The following is a 20,287-nucleotide window of genomic DNA, read 5'->3' as shown; positions in this document are numbered from 1 at the left end:
ACCGAGTTTCAGCCCATCCACTAGGCCAACAAGCAATGAAATGTTTCGGTAACGTAATGACTTTGGTTCTCTTTGACATTTACTCTGTTCTTTATAGACAGAAAAGGGTTTGGCCATTGGATTGAACTAAGGGTTTAAATCATCTTCTTGACTCAGACTCGTATGGCTGGTATTCGTTAGGATTGGTTGTGCATCCATCGGTTCGCCTGTGCTGGTAAGAATGGTAAGCTAATTTATGTTTAATTTAGCTGCGAGGATGCAGTTTTTGAAGTGTTCCATTTTCTACTGACTATTTAATCCTTGTTCAGAGGTGTGAACTGAATTGTAGTGTAATTCCTTCCACTCCCAAGGAATCTAAGGCTCTGAAATGTGTAGCAGAATTCTTTTCATTAGACTCATAAGATGAATTTAGACAAATGGTTCTAATCTTCATGAAGTGATGTTGAAGAATCTTCCTCATTGTAAATTTAATGCTCAAGTTAATCTGAAATGGCCACATTCCCCAACCAAATTTCAATGTAATATAGGGAAACCAATACAGAATCATCTAAAAAAACGAAGCTCATATACATGTTTATGGGAATGTTGAAATGTCCATTATGGCATTAAAATATGTAAGGAAAACTTCAGTTAATGTACATGATTTAGTAATATTTAGAAAAAAAAGTACGAATTGCTTGTTTTTATTGAAAACAATCTCTCATAAAATTAGAAAAATAGCACCAAAGAAATATGTATTTATGTGTATAGTATTAGGTTTTAAATTTTGCACAAAAAGTTTCCAACTTACAATAACACGAAGAATAATTAAAATTCGCAATCGTGATACATTTTTGAAAAAAAATAAAAGCCAATATTTTTTTTTGATAAATACATATTTATTTTATGTAATTTAATATAATTTTCTTATTTCCCAGTGAATTTATTGATTTATATGATCTTTTCAGATAACTATCTACATTTTCACCGAAGAGTTTGAGACTCATTTATAGCACGAACAAATCTCGTTTCATACATTTTTAATTTTAAAACCAAATAAATATTAACACATAAGTTAAGTAAAGTTCTTGTTTAAAAATTATTGATTAGTAATATAAATTATTAATATTAATATTATGTTTGTTGATACTTTCTTGAGATATTTTTCATATTTTTGAATACAAGGGGTGGGATAATTTTTTTTGGTTAGATTTAGGAAGTTGCAATGAGCGTAGTTTTGATAGCTGAATTTAGATAAAATCTCCAGAATTTTGGAGGTTTAGGATTCTAGTTGAATAAAAAAAACGAGCAAGAATGAGCGTGGGAGAGAAGAAGAAGGAAGAGCAACAGCGTAGAAAAATTTAAGAATAGACGACGGAATGGAATTTGATGGGAGAGATAATAAGGTAAAAAGAAAACAAAGAAAAAGCGGAGAAAAGCATGAGAATTGGAGAGCAGCAGTTATTAACAGAGCTAAGAAAAGTTGGAAATTGGAGACTTGAACAACAGAAGAGAATACAGATCCATAGAATTAATTGACAAAGTTCAAGAATGTTGGCCAATCTTGAGCCTCTTTGGAGATGGAGATCCAAATGCCTTTGAAATTGAACTCAGAATCTTGTGCTCCGAATCCAGAATCATCTCAATCCTCTTCTTCTCCATCGCCATTCTCCGCATCTCCGCTTCCTTCATCATCTCCATTCTCGCACTCTCAATCCCCACCAATCTCTCCGCCACAAGCCCTATCTCCGCCGCCACTTTCCAGCACATCTCTTGCCCCTCTTCTTCTTCTTCTTCTTCTTCATTCTCCCCACTGCAATTTCTGTTTCGGAGTATCTGACTCACGCTCCTCGATTTGCTGCGATTCTCATCGGAATTGGAATCGATCGATTTGTGGTGTTGTTCGTAGGGGCGGGCGGAGATTGGGAGGGGGCCGCGCAATAGGTTGTTGATGAGGTCGAAGTAGGGCCAAGGGGAGGCGGTGGCGTGAGAGAGGCGGCGTTTCTCGGCGCGGAAACGCTGGCGGAGCTTCTCCATCTTGTGGCGGCACTGGACGGCGGTCTTGGAGGGGTGGAGGTGGCCGGTGTAGCCGCAGCGGGCGGCGACGTTGGCGGCGATTTCCTCCCACTGGCTGGATCTGAGCTGGCCCCTCTGCAGAGCGTACCATTTGTCTTGGTAGGCGTGGATCAGATGGAGGGTCTCCTGGTGCGTCCATGGAAACGCCTGGCCTTTCGGTGCAGCCATCGGGATCTGGCGATTCGTCGGTCAACGGCGGCGCAGCGGCACCCAATTCCAATTCCTTCACGAGATGCTCAATTTACCACCAAAATTGAGCACACAAAAAAACCCGAAATGTTTTTAGGATCCCCTTCTGGTTACTGTGCTCTGCTCAGCTGATTTGTCTACCGCACGTACGAAATATAGTCAAGTTTGTATATTTTCTTTGACGTGGATCTCGTATTTAATAGATTGCTAATATACACACCTATTGTTTAGGGAGGCGGAGGAGAGGAGGCCGAACATGATTAGTGTGGACCTATTCGAGAATAGAATATTGTTCTGTTAGAGGCCTAAAAGGTGCAATGAATCCTATTAGGAAATATACTCCTTATGTGAGGCATAGAAGTTTGTATTCGATGATAACACTAACCTCTTAGTGACCGACCAAATAGATACTTACGGCAGCTTCAGATGAAAGAAAAATAGGGGTATGAAGAAAATGAATTTCCGAAATAGAAAACTACTTCTTTTCTGGGAAGCAATTAGTGGAAATGAAGGAGGAAAAAGAGAGAAATATGCAAAATATAAAAGGTACACAAGAATGAGTTGTAGGTGGTCTATACACTCTTTTTGCAGCTCAAACTTCAAGAACCAAAAATGTATTTTGCGTTTTTTTTATCTAGAATCGAAGTTGCTTCAAAACTTTCAACTTACACAAAATTTCTAATCCATATCAGAATTCATGGTTTCTTATCAACTGAATGCCTAGCCGTATTCCAAAATTTGAATCTCCTATAAATGTCTTACTCAAAATTCATCCCAAACTGCAATGTCTCCGCATATTTTGATGTTTTTCCTTTTTTCATAATCATTATCCTTATGATTTATACTTGATCCAAAATAAATTTTTCTTAGTTATTTTCGTCCCACCAAAAGAGTACAAATGTTATTCTAAATTAAGGGGAGAATATTCGTCATTAATGTACACACCTATGAATATTCATTTCTTTGAAAATCAATCTTTTCCCACATAGTCCCCCAAATCGTAAACGAGTTATGTCTTTTTTGCCACTCGTTTACGATTGGTGATTTCCAATTATTTGTTTGGGCCACTTGTTGTTTAGTGAGCAGTAATAGGCACATAAATTTAAGGGAGAAGTAGTCACTCCACTAATTCTAAAAGATAGAGAGCAAAACCTACGAATGGGATCCAAAGACATGCAAGTTTTAAGCACAACCTCTAAAACATATATGTTCGACATATTTAGGTAATAAGAATTGAGTTTGTGCTTGTATGTAAAAATGGCTTGGAAGAATAGACATTGGCACCCATTTTGAATTTAAAAATATATAACCCCAAAAAGTTTAAAGAAAAAAAAAGGAAAAGGAAAAAAGATGGGATTCAGATTGGGATCGAAGTTGGTGGTATTACTGTTGGTGTTACTGTTGCAATTGGCATTTCAGGGTAAAGCTTAAAAGGGTGGCGGTGGTGGTGCTGGCGGCAGCAGTGGAGGCAGTGGTGTTTTAGATCTCACAAAGTTGGGTGCTAAGCCTAAGGGTGATATTACTCAGGCTTTCACAACTGCATGGACGCAAGCATGTGCATCCACCGCTGCAACTAAAATATTGATTCCAAAAGGAGAGTATAATTTAGGTGAAGTCAACATCAAAGACCCTTGCAAGAGTCCAATTGAGATTGAACTCCAAGGAACGTTGAAAGCTCCCATTGTAACAAAAACAGATGGATGGCTTACTATCGGAAAGGTTACTCACTTAACATTGTCGGGCACTGGAGTTTATGATGCCCAAGGAAAAGAAAGTTGGAAATTGAATGATTGCCACGTAAACAAGAAGTGTACCATGCTTCCCATTGTAAGCTTACCTTCTTCAATAATTACAATAAAATTCTATTTCCTTCACATCATCTTATTATTAGCAATTTTAACCTTTTTTTTTTAATTGTTCACCGGAGTTTTAGGTTCAACTTTGTTAACAACTCAATAGTGAAGGGTATAACTTCATTGAACAGCAAGAATTTTCATGTCAATGTCATGGGCTGCAATAACGTTACCTTCGACCATTTCACAATTATTGCACCAGAGGACAGTCCAAACACCGATGGAATTCACATAGGTCGTTCTAGTGGGATTAACATCATCAGCTCCAACATTGGAACTAGAGATGATTGTGTGTCTATAGGAGATACAAGCAAACAAATAACGATCACAGATGTCACTTGTGGACCAGGACATGGCATTAGCATAGGAAGTTTGGGAAAGTTTGAAGGTGAAGAGATCGTGGAAGGAGTTATAGTAAAAAAGTGCAAATTAATTAATACTTCCAACGGTGTTACGATCAAAACATGGCCTGGTACTCCTGGCACTGGTAGGGTCACTGACATGCATTTTGAAGATATTGAAATGGTTAACGTTAGCAATCCTGTCTTTATAGACCAAGAATATTGTTCACACAACCACTGCGAGAGAAGGTACGTGTTTCATTCTCACGTTTTTCAATTTATTATTAATTAATTTTAAAGCTTATTTATATTGTAATGTTCTTTTTTGTATTTTTCAGAGTCCATCACAGATTAAGATCTCAAAAGTTACCATTAAAAATATTAAAGGCACTTCTGCTACTCCGGTAGCAGTCAAACTTGTTTGCAGCAAAAGTCATCCATGTGAAGGTGTAGAGGTAGCTGATATTGACCTTACTTACAATGGAAAGGAAGGAAAAATTACGTCTGAATGTTTAAATGTGAAACCTACCGTTTCTGGAAAGCAAAATCCTCGTGCATGTGCTGCACCGGTCGCTGCTCACTCTCCATCAACTCCGTAATCAATTTTATTGTGAAACTTTTATATATAGAAAGCAATTTGTATTTTTTTTTTACCTAGCATTATCAATTTTTGCTTCGAAAATTTCGTAGGTATATATTTCGTTTCATGCCGTGAATTATGTGCATGTTTCAATAATGTATTTCTATATCATGAGAGTGAAACCACTTACTCTGATACGGATTAGAAATTTTTTTGTGAGTTCAAAGTTTAGATGCCATTCCAATTCTAAATGAAAGATGACAAAATACCAGTTGACATTTTTACTAATTTTATATTATTTTTAGATTATTCTTTCCTCGCTTTTTCCTTTCTTCATCCGCGACCTTTATTAACTTTTGATAAGTGCATCTGCAATTCATACCCTTTCTAATTGAGTCACAAAAGCTTGATAAGATATTATATTTTTCAACGGATGACTAGTACAACTTTTAACTCCTTTCCTTTAATGAAATTGGTAGTGTTAAATCCTCAATCAAAGGAACCAAAGAAGTAATATTCTCACTGTTGGGATTCAAAGATTATGAATCTGGTCCAAGTGGTTGACATTTTAAGTATTTGCAAGGTTGTCAGCTTTCTTGTTGTGTAAAGAAGTGTTCATCCTTGTGGGACTTCAGGTTCAGAATTAATCAATAGGCTTAGAAACAATAGACTAATCGGGCTCGAAAACATATAGCTCATTTAAGGGATGAGCTAAGATCTTAATCCTGATGGAAGTAAGGGTTGTGACACAAATAGAATCAACTTTTAATGGCTCAAATTCCCTCATATTCTCCCATAATGTGGAAAAAGACGGATTCTCAAAGAAGCGAATATCCATAGATGTGTACATTTCTCTAGTGATAGAAGAATAACATTTGTACCATTTCGATGTGACGAAAATAACTAAGAGAAATGTACTTAATTGATTTTGGATCAAGTATAAATCATAAGGAGAATGATTATGAACAAAGGAAGAACATCAAAATATGTGGACATTCAAATTTGAGAACATGGCTAGGCACTCAGTTGATAAGAAATGTTGTTGTGAGAATAGCTTCTCTCAGAAAAATAAATGAGAACGTGCTACCTCAAAATTGTTAAAGATGAATAAACTACCACTTAATCCCAAAAGCTTAAAATGATGGGTGTTGGGTAAATTTAATTCATGTATTAGATATCTAATACTCCCCAAACTCTAAACATCCTGCTCTAATACTATGTTACGGATGAATAAACCATCGCTCTATAAATTTACACGGCAAATCAATGTCAAATGAGCAACATGAAAAAAAAAACAAGAGCAGTAAACAAAGATTTTAGAGATAAATCTATTTTTATTCAAGCTGTGATTGTGTACATATTTGCTGCTCTTTAGTAAAGATCGAGGGAAAGAATGGTAAAAGGAAATAAATATTGATAGCAATCATAAGATATGATTGCTCCCCAATTTATGGAACGATAATAAGGCATAAATGCTATATCCAAATGTTGACTTTCCAAAGATTGAGAATGATGTTTGCTTCATGGTATGAATTGAATATTATGCTTGCTGTCATGGTGTGCTGTAATATTGTGTAATGTGTTTGGCCACCAATAGTGCTTGTTTGTTGCCTAATACAACAAACATACATCAACTAAACCGTTACTAATCTCATATTTCTAGCCACCTTTGGAGCATTTGTATTAATTGGTAAATTACTTTTATTTATGGTATTTGTATCTTTCATAATTTAGGCTATTAAGGGATTATCACCGTTGTTTTATTTTACCTTTTTGAATCCTAAAATCAAGTTTCAATTACTGTCCATTACCTCCTAAAATTGACAGCCACCTCTACTGTCAAATTCTTTCCTTGATTGATAGTAGGCATAGGTGATATATTTGGTGTATAAGATTCCCAGAGTCTTCTTTTAAAGGTAATGAATGAGAATTATTTCCATTGAATTAAGGTTGAATTAGTTTTACGCTCAACCCAAAAGATCTTTAAAATGGTGTCAGAGCTCAAAAAGCTCAAACGAGCATCCAATTAAAAAAAATGGGATCTAGACAATATCGATGAGTTAAAACAGCCACGATCATGAGGGAGCATATTAAGGATCCCACATTGAAAACATAAAAGATCTAACAAAGGTTTATAATATAAGTGTGTTACTCATCTTATCACCAATTGATTTTGAGATGAAACTCTATGAATATTAATAAAAATGTCAGATCGTGAGGGGAAATGTGACGGCCTCAAATATCGTTCATAATCAATGCAAAGGGTACTGAAGATTTGGAATTTCGTTAATTATGTTCATGTCTTTTCCATAATGTATTTCTATATCATGAGAGTGAAACCAATAACTCTCGTGCGGATTAGAATTTTTTTTTTGTAAGTTTTGAAGCAATTCCAAATCTAAATGCGAAACACAAAATAATCCTTTTAAATGGGTTGGCAATTTTAAATGAACTGACATTTTTGCTAGTTTTATATTATTTTTAGAATAATTGCTTCTTCCCTCCTTTTTTCCTCTCTTCATCCACGACCTTTTTTATTCCTCTCTTCATCCACGACCTTTTTTAACTTAGGATCTTCTTAGTGTATCTTGAATAGTTTGTAATCTAGATATTGTCAACAACTAAATCACAAAAAAAAAATATATATTTAGTATAACATGTGGGGTTGGGGGATCAAATTTACAATCTCTTGATTGGAGATATATGTCAATTATCGTTGAACTATACTCGCTTTGACATTGAATCGCAAAAGTTTTTTTAACTCCCAATTTCGTTATTGAAGATATACGACAATTATCATTAAGCTAGACTCACTTTCGCACTGAGTCACAAGCTTGAGGAGAAGTACTATATGTCATATTTTTCAGGGAATGACTACTATATCCATTAACTCCTTTCATTGAAGTAATTGGCAGTGTTAAATAAAAGGATCCGTAGAAGAAATATTCTCAAAGATTCATTAAGATTAAAACATGTAGATTCATTTAGAGGATGAGCTAAGACTTTATTCCGGATCGAAATAAGGGTTGGGACACAGATAGAATTAACTTTAAATCACGAGGAGAATGATTATGAACAAAGGAAGAACATCAAAGTATGCATAGATTTCGGATTAGGAGATGTTCTAGGAGATTCAAATTTAAGAACACTGCTAGGCATTCAGTTGATAAGAAATGTTGTTGAGAATAGGTTCTCCCCAAAAATAACTGAAAACGTGCACCTTAAGATGTCTAAAGAAAAATCAAGTGGATCATACCGGAGTTATTCACCCCAAAAAATCCAAGAAAAAAAAAAGTCCCCAATAACCTCTCCAAAAGTTCGAGATTCTAATTCTCAAACTCATCCCTATTGTACTAAAAAAAAGGAAAAAAATATTGTAAATTTTTAAAAGCTCCAATGGTCTCAAACTTCATAGGCTTTTATTTAGTCCTTGTTAATTTAAAAGCTTGGCATGACTTTTTGAAATTAAAAACATATTTTAAATTTTGTAATGTTGTTTGGTCACCATGCAAAGTACTACCAAGAAAATACTCCACTTCAAACCACTGCTACTAAAGATCACCTCAAATTCACTCTTATTTTGTTGTAAATTAAGGATGTACAAGAAATGTGTGATGCACAAATAATGGAGAAGCACATAATGAAGGTTTATCAACAAATGAGAGAGAGTGAAGCAGCTGCTGATACAATATGAGAATGAGTTGAAGCATATGTATGAAATGGAAAGAGAAGGCATGTTCTCTATATTTAGTAAAATGTTAGTTGGTACAATACACGAGTGAGTGAGGACAAGTACATTTCTTATATCTATGATGTGTATCAGTTTCAGGACTCGATGGGGAAAAGGAGAAAAAGAGAGAACTGTAAATCATGTACAAATATATAAGAACAGTTATCAGGTGTGTGCGGGGTGTGAAATTCTTTGTTATGGCTCTATACAAAGAAAGTCTCTTTTTGTGGTGTATAATAATTTCTTCCCTATGATGAGAAACATCTTCCATGCAAGCACGGAGCAAGAGAAGATAAGAGGGAACCTGAATTGAGAATTCTCGAATCGACAGGCAAAACTTCGATCTGGTGACAATGACACTCAACTTCCATACAAATTTGGTTTTCGATTTCTCGGCCAACATGAATTTGCTCCCTGCAATTTGTAACAAGCAACTCCATTAGCAAAATCCTGTTTGGTAATAGTGAACAGACTTCCCCGGAATGGAAAAACAAGAACATGCATACTTTCCTAGCATATATACATATATGTATTACAATTTTACAACCACAAAATGTTAATAAGTATTTTGGAGACGTACAACTAAGTTGCTTTCCTTTATACTTTCCATAGACTCAGCAAGCTCCACTTGTTTTGATGCAGTTGCAAGTAGTGCCTAAGATCAAAGCAAGGAAATAATTAAATTTAGTTTGAAACACAATCCACCTTCTTCAGTGTTCACTGTTATTTTGAAAGAAGATTTTCTTACTCTCTTTGTCTTCTGTAAGTCATATTCTATGGACTTTATACGATTCAAAGATTCATGAAGCATGTTCTCTTTCTCTAAAGGGATTTTTGAAGGTTTTTTCGTAAGTTCCGTCACCATGACTTCCAAGTTTTGCAGCCTTTTCCAGAGTGGATCCACTTTCAATGTCGTAGATTGTTCTCGAGACTCCAAATCTTCCAACTGATTGTTGCAAGGGCCTTCAGGTTGTTGATTCTCAGCATGTCTCATCATGAAAATTCTCCGCAATCCTGGGACTAGTAGATATATACAAGCAAAAATGTTGAATACAAAATGAACAAATGTACTCGTAACACGGGGAACGAATCTCTTCAGTTGCCTTCTTGGTCGAACATCAGCATTTAGATTATCTGTCACATTAAAAAAACAAGCTAGTTACCACTCTTGATGCCAGTGTCACATTCTAGTCTTTATGTTTAAACTAATTTATCAGCTTTCTGAAATAAATATTTCCCCAGTCAACTTTATGACAGGATGATATAGAAAGAGATAGCAGTATCACTAATTTATGTTGAACCAGTAAGAAATTGATTATCTCCTTGACAGAAAATGGAAAAATTTTAGCCCTGCAGTGTATGAAAAGACACATGGATCATTTTCTTTATAAATCAGTAGGTAGGTACTGGAAAAAGGAAGATAAATCCAATAATTCATATTCAATTCATGAATAAGCATGGAAATCGTGCAACCATTGTGATAAGGATTTCAAGTAGTCTGGGAAATGCCCATGAGTTCTAGCCGTCTTAATTGACCATATAAGCTAACTACAAATTCAACTAACACATCCCCAAAATATAGTCTCTAGCTTTGATCTTGAAAACACCATCTTTTCACTTCTACACGATCCTTTTGCTGCTTTGTATCTTTAGGCTCAGTCCATGCCACCAAATAGATTTTTCACAAACAATGATGCAAGAAACCGAGCAAAAATTGTTCAACAACACGATGATTGGGACAGTTGGGTTTTTTCATCATAGCACCAAGGGTTTGAATATTAACAAGTAGAAAGACAGCTAATTGCATGCAACGTAGAAACAGTTTGCAAAGTTTTATTCTGCAGCTAAGGAAAATGATAATAGTTGAATCTTGACCTACTTGAAGTATATTCTTCAATTATTCCAGCAGTATCTGTAGGTTCAATGATGCTGCTGATGGGACTTGGTGTGGAACATTTTTCCTGACAGGAATGTAAAATAAATAATTAATTATAAAAATGAATTGATATATAAATAAGAATATAGAAACTATTCCTCGATAATATGATCTGCTAATGAGATCAAAGCTGCTAAAAGAGCATGCACCTTACCAACTAATTGGACAATTTTCAGCACCTTTTCCCTTTATACTCCTGAAATGCAATGATATTTTTTACATGATTTATGAAAGACCTAAAATAGAAGCATTTCTTTTGCAAGGGGACACACTGATTTCTAATTGATATATATGCAAAACAATCAAACAGCTTTTCAGAACATATATATTGGACAATTACAGTCAATCTTAAACAGCATCCTCCTGTTACAACAGCTGAAGGAACCAACTCCAGCTTTGTAATTGAAATGTTCTGAACCCTCAGAATAGACTGAAACAAAAAGTCCATGTTTACAGAGTACTGAAAATAACCTAATTCCCATCATTCTTACCCTGTCAGCCATTGAAACAAAATTCTCGATGCCAGAAGCACTGGCAGTTGCTTCAGACCCTGATTCAGGTGAAGATATTCCATTACCCACGATCTGCTAGTAGGAAAAAAAATAGCATCACAAATAGCAGGCAACCAGAAAATAATGAAAGCATATATGATACAAAACAACAAGGTCACCTTCGAGTCAAAAAAGTTGACTTCAAAACTGCTCCCATTGTAGATATTTTTACCTTTACTTGAATGAATAGCTTCTTCGGCATAAACAATCTGCTAAGTAAAATAAGATGTAATGTAACTTCATGCTTCATGTGATGCAGTTAACAATATTGTAGATAACGAAGATTCTGATGAATGTTAAGAATTTTAGAAATTGATAATTACAAAGTATAATAAGCATTGTAAATTGACTAGGATCAGACTTTCATGATTTCAGGATCATTCCAGGGCCCCTTGTCAGATCTAAGGCATCCACCTTCATTTGAACATGAACAATCTCCTCCAAGGAAGTCAGGAAGTTGTCTGTTTAAGGAGAAAAAAAATTTCAATTTCATAAAATGAAAAAATCAACACAACGTTTAAAGAAAAATGTGAGACACAAAAGTATATTGGAAAGGATTACAGACCTTGAGTCTATGACCTCCAACAACTTATTTTGGAATTTGTTGCCCAAGACCTACAGAACCAGCAAAGAATCAACTTTAGTGATTCATGCATTATTCAAAGCTCAGAAGAAATAAAATTCACTAAAAGAGAACTTGTACGTGTATCTTTGCTGTAGTCCTTGGATCAAGAAAGGTTCTTGCGGTGTTCCATAGAAATTTGAACCCACTGCCGGCATTTACTATATACATCTGATTTAGCGTCTGCAGAGTAGCAAATATGAAAAAATTATAGATGCTCCTGGAGTAAGTAAACTAATTTGGTATAAAATATAGTTCAGGTAACCTCAGGATAATTGTCCCCATCAATTTTCTGCATGCGCATAACAAGCTCATGTGCCATCTTGCCAAAGCTCACCAAGTTCTGCACAATTATAAGAAGCAATATAATTATCAGCATATTATACAGTGCAAAACAACCATAACACTCAGGTATTCTAAGAAATTACCAGTCCCTGCACATCTAGTATCGTTGTTGTACAATATATGTGTCTTTTCGCTGCAACGGAACATGCTGGGAATTTCTCAGTGAAAAGCTTCTCAAACCCCTGAACATGATATTTTAAAAATCGATCTATTGTGGTGACGTTCATTAGCTTGCCAGGTTCAACTTTTCCAAGTCTTTCAATATAAACAGGTCTTCCTCCTTTATCTACACCATGGTAACCATGAGGATAAAAACGTTGAACTTCTTCATACTCATCATACATGAAATCCTACAAAGATATGATTTAGGTACAACATCTGTCAAGTAATGAAAGGTGAAGAAGCAGAAATTTCTCATAATACACAGGGAGAAGAGAGAAGGACATAAGAATTGCTGCTTGGTAACTTACGGCTTTTGATTAATACCACTTGGTGGGTTTTTTTAACCTCCCTTGTTTTTTTAGATGGGCCTTCGTACTTATCTTTTTGGTAATGGAAACTTGTTTCTTATATTAAAAAAATAAATTAAAAAAAAAAGAACCCAAGACCTCACTGCTTTCTTGCACAATGAGGGTACTGGTTTCAGCTTTCATGTGTTATAATAAAAGTTCTATATTTGAGACAGAGGGGGCAAAAGGGGGAAAAAAAAAAGGAAGATAGCATGCCACATTACCTGCATAATAGTATCTACGTTATTATCTTTTCTCCAGTTGAGCATCTCTATCCACATGTGAAGAGTTTTATCAATGTCGAACTTCCTAGCCTTGAGGAATCTGAAACAAAATAACAAATTTTCTGCAGAGAAGTAGCAGGCAAAAAATGAACAGAAAAACCATAAAAACAACAACAACAAAAATATAAAATATAAAAAAATAAATAAGACGAAAAAGGAAAGTGAAGCATTGAACTGAAGCAAAGTTCCCGGTCTCCATCTCCTCGCACCATAGTTCTATGGTGAAAAATTTATTGCTTTTCCTAGGCTAAATCTAATGGCACACTGCAGCAATAAGGGAAGGAAAATGGACCACAAGAGTCACAGGCCCAGTCCCTAGGCCTAGCTTACCAAACATCTACCTTTCTTGTAAGAGAAAGATGGGAGAATAATCTCAACCAACACATCCTGATAGTTCTGGTTGCAAGAGAAACTGACACCAGAAGTCCTAAACGGATCTACACCACATATCATGAGAAAAAAGAAAACGCAGGAAAAAATTGTCCTAAACCTCAGAGGCCTGGGGAGAGAAGGCAAAAGGAAAGAAAACTCTTCTGAACGACACAATTATTAATTTTTACCAAGAGCCATTAACCAAGCGAAAAATCCAATTCTCTTGGAGCAAGAACTTCCAAGATTTTCCTCAAGCAAGAAGTAAAAATGGAACTCAAAGACACCTTGAGTATGAAGAGACACGTAGAAAAGAGTAGAAAATTCTAGTCTCCAGTGCTCAAGTCACAAACACAATGATAAATAACTAGATAGACCATGAGTAAGGTTGAGAAGATACAAGCAGCTCCTGAAAGGAACAAGAACGAGATAATCTAACTTCTACTAAAATAGATGAACATTTCCTATCCAAAAAAAAAAAAGAAGATAAATATAAATACAGGCTACCAAGCTCTTCAAGAGGCCTGGTATACTTCTAAAAGCTATACTCCAAAGGTATATCCTGGAAACACTGATGGCCAGGCCGATCTTGAATTCCACCCATCAGTACGAAGCCAATGGATACTTATGGTAACCTAATGCGATAAAGCATTACACTCCAAAAGAAATCTCCACAACCATTTGCCCAAGGAAAGCACATCTTGCTGATCAGGTTACCAATACCCAACCCCCATAAAATATAGGCTTGGACACAACTCCAACTTAACCAAGTGGGAGCCACCCTCTCCTCTAAAAGTCTCTCACTAGCCTGTCTAGAAACCTAGGAACGAGGGTAGAAAGTTTCGCTTGTGTTATTAAAAATTGTGATGTTTCTTGAATGAATTATAGATTGGTTATTTAGCAAGATGGCTATCAGGATTCCCCGCGGCAAGGAAGAAAGAAAAAATGTACTCAAAATGTGGAGAAGACGTCTACTTCTATCTAAAAATTTCCAGCAATACTTCCGTCAGTGCATCACTAGACTGGAAGCTTATTCAGATTATTCAGATCCATAGCAATCAAACTATAGAAATACAAACACTCAACCAACTCCGCACCGCATACATCTCGCTAACCTCATAAAAGAGTTTGATTTAAAATACTTGCAGAGGAGCTCAGAAAAAAATCAAGCTACCATAGAACAAATTGAGCTACCTCAGCATAGTGTGGTAATCATCATGACGGAGTGGCAGCAGATCTCTCGCGACCAAAACCTCGCGGAACTTATTGACCGAATCTTCCTCCCCCGCGTCCCGGACCTCATCAACCGAAATCGGAGCAAAACGGCAATCCGCGACCCTCCTGCCATGCTTTCTTAGCGTGCTGCTAAATCTAGCAGAAGCGCTCATCGCTCTCTTCCTGAGAGATTTAGAGCGTGTCCGCCGCCTCTCGTCTTCAGAGGATTCAGGCTCAAAAACCCTCACCCTCGCATCCTCTTCAGCTGCAACAAATTCTCCTGAAACAGAAGTAGGCAGGCCATATACAAAAACGAGACGATCGGGTATCAGATGCAGGAAGAAATCAAAGGTAGATCAATCAAATTCAATGGATCGGATCAAAAAGTGTACCCGGCATTTTGTTGAATCAAAGCGTGTCGGAAACAAAAGCCGCACAGATTCCACACAGCATCAAACAAGAGACGGATTGGATTACACACCAAAAAAGTCGTTGAACCCGCACAATCAGTAGGAGATCATGCAGAGGCCTCTGGGTTTGTCTAGATTTTTTCAATTTCTTAGGAGAGAGAGAGAGAATGGAAAGTAAAAGGACGAAGCGAAGAGTACGATGGGCGCCGTCCTTTGAGCTTCAACTTCTACGATGCTTCTGTTCTGATTCTGAAAACACCGTATTTTACTTCTGCAGCTTCTGTTTCTCAGGACAACAGTCAAACACTAGTTGATTTTGACATGTTAGAATTACTTACTACTTTTTATTTGTTACAAAATCACTCTCATTTTAAAATACAACGTTAGAAAATAATTTTAAGTGATTCTTCGAGAATCACTTAGACTCTGTTTGTTATGTGATTATGTTTCTTGTTTTCAAATTGATTGAACCAAATGGATTCAGTGAATATGTTATGTTTCTTGTATTTTCAAATTTGAGTTTGAAACTTTATAATTAAAAATTTTGACAAAGAATGTAATGGTCCCTACAACCACCCAGCACGACCCTCTTCATAATCATTCATTACTATACTAATCAAGGTACACATAACTCTGCCAAGCAAGTATTCCCACACGAACATTTACGTAAATTCGGCACACACCCTCAAGTAAGGCTCTCACTGAGATTCTTGCCATTACTATACTTGCTCCATACTCGTTCACTCTCATCTTAAGTTCTAATTTAGGTATCGGAGTACACATTTAGTAGAGCACCACATCAATGTCAGATTTCTACGTGCAGGTGAACTCTAAATTAGGAGACGATGACGTTCGTGGAACTACGTGACACCGACCTGAATTTTGGCATAAAAAATATAAACTTATTAATGTGAGCGACAAAATTGTTTTATACTTTGAAGAAGTTTCGTGGATAAGTTGATAGAAAAGGAACCAATTGATAAGAGAAGTACTAAGTATGGATTTTAAAAATTTATTTGAACAAAAATCATTAATCAAAATATAGCTTATGAATATGTTAGAATTGTTACAAAACAAGCTGAGTGTTAAAAAAAAGAAAAAAAAAATAGAAAATGAAGAATAAAACTAACAGAAATATTTTAAAATTTTAATCGCTTCATTAGAACACCCAGTGGGCGTGCCGGAGTGGTTATCGGGCATGACTAGAAATCATGTGGGCTTTGCCCGCGCAGGTTCGAATCCTGCCGCTCACGCTTCTTTATATTCCTTTTCTTTCTTTTCCATTACTATTAATAATTCCTTTTTTTCTTTTCCATTACTATTGATAATTCCTTGCTCACGCTTCTTTATATTCCTTTTTTTTTCTTTTCCATTACTATTAATAATTCCTTTTTTCCTTTTCCATTATATTGATAATTCCTTTTTTTTTCTTTTCCATTACTATTGATAATTCCTTTTTTTCTTTTCTATTACTATTAATAATTCTTTTTCTCTCTCTTTTCTATTACTACTAATAATTCTTTTTGTTTTTCCCTTTTCTGTTACTATTAATAATTCTTTTTGTTTTGTTTTCTATTACTATTAATAATTCATAGGAGAGGTTGACTTGTTGAAAATAAATTAAATATATAATTTATAGCTCCTTGAGTTTTTTATTACTTTTTTTTTCTTTTTCAATTTTATCTTTAATCTTTCACAAATTTGAACTTCATTATTTGTGTATTGAATTTTATTCTTTAATGAAGTCTTTACCATCTCTCTTTTTCCCCCTTTTTTACTACTATTAATAATTCATAGAAGATGATGACTTTTAGAAAATAAATTAAATTGAGTTGTTGTTGTTGCTTTCTTTTTCATTTTTATATTTAATAATTACAAATTTGAACTTCATTTTTTTTCTTTTCCTTTCTATTACTATTAATAATTCATAGAAGATGAGGAATTTTAGAAAATAAATTAAATATATAATTTATATAACCCCTCGAGTTTTTCATTTTTATTTTTATTCTCCATTTTTATATTTAATCTTTTACAAATTTGAACTTCATTATTATTTATGTATTAAACTTTATTCTTCAATGAAAGTCTTTACCATCTCTATTCCATTAATAATTCATAGAAGATGATGATTTTTAGAAAATAAACTAGACATAGAATTTATATTGCCCCTTGAGTTTTTATATATATATATATATACACAATTTTATCCTTAATCTTTTACAATTTTGAATTTTATTATTTATGTATTGAATTTTATTATTCAATGAAGTCTTTAATATCATTACAAAAATTGGAAAAAGGTGATATAGGGATTTAAAAGGGATAGTTTTTATGATGTTCTATTATTGGTAACACATAGATTTAGAGACCAAAAATATATTTTGCGCTTTATTTTATCATTGAATTATATTCGAAACCTTTCTTTTTTATCAACTTTTAGTTTCGGTATTATTTATTATCTCTTGGAAATAATAAAAAAAGAATTGTATTACCTTGCACATAAATATACACACTTTTTATCAATTACCTGTAAAGGAATAGTTTTTTTTTTTTTTTTTTTTTGCCACTTGTTTACAATGGTGATTTCCAATTAAAAATTATTGTTTGCACCACTTGTTATATAGTGAGCAGTAGTAGGCACATCAATTCAAGGGAGAAGTATTCACTCCACTAATTCTAAAAGATAGAGAGGAAAACCTAAGAATGGGTTCGGAAGACATGCAAGTTTTAAGCACAACCTCTAAAACATATATGTTCGACAAATTTAGGTAATAAAAATTGAGTTTGTGATTGTATATAAAAATGGTTTGGAAGAATAGACATTGACACCCATTTTAAATTTAAAAATATATAACCCCAAGAAATTTATAAAGAAAAAAAAAGAAAAGGAAAAAAAGATGGGATTCAGATTAAGATCAAAGTTGGTGGTATTACCTTGGTGTTATTGTTTCAATTGGCGTTTCCAGGTAAAGCTCAAATTGGTAGTGCTGCTCCTGCGGCTGGTGGCGGCGATGCTGCTCCTGTTGCTGCCGGTGGAGGAGGCAGTGGTGTTTTAGATCTCACAAATTTGGGTGCTAAGCCTAATGGTGATATTACTCCAGCGTTCACAACTGCATGGATGCAAGCATGTGCATCCATCGCTGCAACTAAAATATTGATTCCAAAATGAGGGTATAATTTAGGTGAAGTCAACGTCAAAGGCCCTTGCAAGAGTCCAATTGAGATTGAACTTCAAGAAACGTTGAAGGCTCCAATTGTAACAGAAACAGATGGATGGCTTACTATCGGAAATGTTAATTACTTAACATTGTCGGGCACTGGAATTTATGATGCCCAAGGAAAAGAAAGTTGGAAATTGAATGATTGTCACGTAGACAAAAAGTGTACCATACTTCCCATCGTAAGCTTACCTTCTTCAATAATTACAATACTATTCTATTTCTTTCACATCATCTTATTTTTAGTAATTTTAACGTTTTTTTATTGTTCACCAGAGTTTTAGGTTCAACTTCGTCAACAACTCAATAGTGAAGGGTATAACTTCATTGAGCAGCAAGAATTTCCATGTCAATGTCATGGGCTGCAATAACGTTACCTTCGACCATTTCACAATTACTACACCAGAGGACAGTCCAAACACTGATGGAATTCAAATAGGTCGTTCCATTGGGATTAACATCATCATCTCCAACATTGGAACTGGAGATGATTGTGTGTCTATAGGAGACACAAGCAAACAAATAACGGTCACAGATGTCACTTGTGGACCAGGACATGGCATTAGCATAGGAAGTTTGGGAAAGTTCGAAGGTGAAGAGATCGTGGAAGGAGTTATAGTAAAAAAGTGCAAATTAATTAATACTTCCAACGGTGTTAAGATCAAAACATGGCCTGGTACTCCTGGCACTGGTAGGGTCACCGACATGTATTTTGAAGATATTGAAATGGTTAACGTTAGCAATCCTGTCTTTATAGACCAAGAATATCGTCCACACAATCACTGCGAGAAAAAGGTACGTGTTTTATTCTCATGTTTTTAGTTTATTATTAACTTTAAATTTGATTTATATTATAATGTTATTTTTTGTATTTTCAGAGTCCATCAAAGATTAAGATCTCAAAAGTTACCATTAAAAATATCAAAGGCACTTCTGCTACTCCAGTTGCAGTCAAACTTGTTTGCAGCCAAAGTCATCCATGTGAAGGCGTAGATATAGCTGATATTGACCTTACTTACAATGGAAAGGAATGACCAATTACGTCTGAATGTCTAAATGTGAAACCAACTGTTTTTGGAAAGCAAAACCCTCATGCATGTATTGCACCCGCCGCTGCTAACTCTCCATCAACTCCGTAATCAAGTTCATTGTGAAACTTTTATATACTAGTAAGAAACACGTGCCTTGCACGTAGAATCTTGTAGTTCTAAATTAAAGTAAAATAAATAGTGTTTTTTAAGTTTATAATATTATCATTTTAAAGAAAGAAAGTGATTATATATAAATATAAATTCAAGGTATGATATTGTTATAATAAAAGAAGATGATGAAAGATTAGCATGGAAAGTAAGTACAAATTTGAAGTGTAAAGAAGATGAAAAAGCACCAACGTGGTGGTTTTTTTTTTATTAATGAATGAACGTTCTTAATTTACTCCTAATTTTCTTGATTATAAATTATTATATTACATTTTATTTTTGTTAAATTGTGTGATGTTGAATCATTAAGTTTGTTGATTCTAGAATGAAAAAGAAAGGTAAGAATAGAGAAAGAGTAAACCCTAAAAGGTCCAATCTTATGATATTGAGAGGGATAAAAATTGTTTTTTTGCCCTAACTTTGTAAAAATAATTACAACATTTCACATACATAAATCAAAAGCATCACTTTAAAAAAATAAATAAATAAAAATCAAACTCATAAGCATTCTTATTATCCAAATTATGAGAATGATCGAATTTTGCTTGATCTCGATTCCATTGACCACCATCTCGACACATCGTACTCTAAAATTTCTTTCAATCTGAACAATGATAAATTTGGAGAAAGCGAAATAATGTCATCAACTCAGTTTTAATTTGGCTTCTCTTCATTGTCAATTATCCTCTTGATCGCCCATATGTGCATTGTTGTTGTCGTTGCTAAAGCAAGAGAGTAATCTTCATACCATTCACACCACTTAGAAAATTTTCTACTTTGTTCCATCCACCACCTCTTCATTTTTGGTTGGCATGAGAAAGAGAGGACACATATTTATATACGGATTGGAAGAGGGTTAGGAAGATGAAAGGATTGGGGGA

General features: G+C 34.8%; 3 protein-coding genes, 1 non-coding gene and 1 pseudogene across 5 annotated transcripts; 3 read left to right on the top strand and 2 right to left on the bottom strand.

Annotated features, from left to right (window-relative positions):
• Positions 1-1,416: 1,416 nt before the first annotated feature.
• Positions 1,417-2,441, bottom strand: LOC111015141 (Homeodomain-like superfamily protein). The gene has a single exon (XM_022290077.2). The coding sequence runs from the start codon at positions 2,221-2,223 to the stop codon at positions 1,525-1,527; it is 699 nt and encodes a 232-aa protein (XP_022145769.1). The 5' UTR covers positions 2,224-2,441; the 3' UTR covers positions 1,417-1,524.
• A 1,153-nt stretch (positions 2,442-3,594) lies between these two features.
• On the top strand, positions 3,595-5,119 carry LOC111013395 (exopolygalacturonase-like). The gene is made up of 4 exons (XM_088116931.1): positions 3,595-3,624; positions 3,679-4,052; positions 4,178-4,706; positions 4,777-5,119. Exons 1-4 carry the CDS (start codon positions 3,595-3,597, stop codon positions 5,035-5,037), a joined length of 1,194 nt encoding a protein of 397 aa, XP_087973057.1. The 3' UTR covers positions 5,038-5,119.
• A 3,614-nt stretch (positions 5,120-8,733) lies between these two features.
• LOC111016878 (Sec14p-like phosphatidylinositol transfer family protein) lies at positions 8,734-15,245 on the bottom strand. Of its 2 annotated transcripts, XM_022292435.2 has the most exons (14): positions 14,972-15,245; positions 14,559-14,859; positions 12,936-13,035; positions 12,286-12,552; positions 12,123-12,200; positions 11,939-12,040; positions 11,801-11,850; positions 11,597-11,696; positions 11,355-11,444; positions 11,176-11,268; positions 10,628-10,709; positions 9,497-9,882; positions 9,329-9,403; positions 8,734-9,162 (listed from the first exon to the last, which is right to left on the bottom strand). In XM_022292435.2, the coding sequence occupies exons 1-14, from the start codon at positions 14,976-14,978 to the stop codon at positions 9,109-9,111; spliced, it is 1,785 nt and encodes a 594-aa protein (XP_022148127.1). In that variant the 5' UTR covers positions 14,979-15,245; the 3' UTR covers positions 8,734-9,108. The 2 variants fall into 2 exon arrangements, with proteins under 2 accessions (XP_022148127.1, XP_022148134.1); XM_022292442.2 differs by lacking the exon at positions 14,972-15,245 and having other exon boundaries at positions 12,936-13,057; positions 14,559-14,699.
• A 915-nt stretch (positions 15,246-16,160) lies between these two features.
• On the top strand, positions 16,161-16,242 carry TRNAS-AGA (transfer RNA serine (anticodon AGA)). Its single transcript has one exon. It is a non-coding gene; the product is annotated as a tRNA-Ser (tRNA).
• LOC111013403 (exopolygalacturonase-like) lies at positions 16,188-19,346 on the top strand (annotated as a pseudogene).
• Positions 19,347-20,287: the final 941 nt, after the last annotated feature.

Source organism: Momordica charantia (genome assembly GCF_013281855.1).
Source record: "Momordica charantia cultivar OHB3-1 chromosome 9 unlocalized genomic scaffold, Mcharantia_2.0 BLBB01000009.1, whole genome shotgun sequence".
Classification (NCBI taxonomy): Eukaryota; Viridiplantae; Streptophyta; class Magnoliopsida; order Cucurbitales; family Cucurbitaceae; genus Momordica; species Momordica charantia.
The sequence above is the reverse complement of the archived record's forward strand: the minus strand, read 5'-3'. Positions and strand labels throughout refer to the sequence as shown.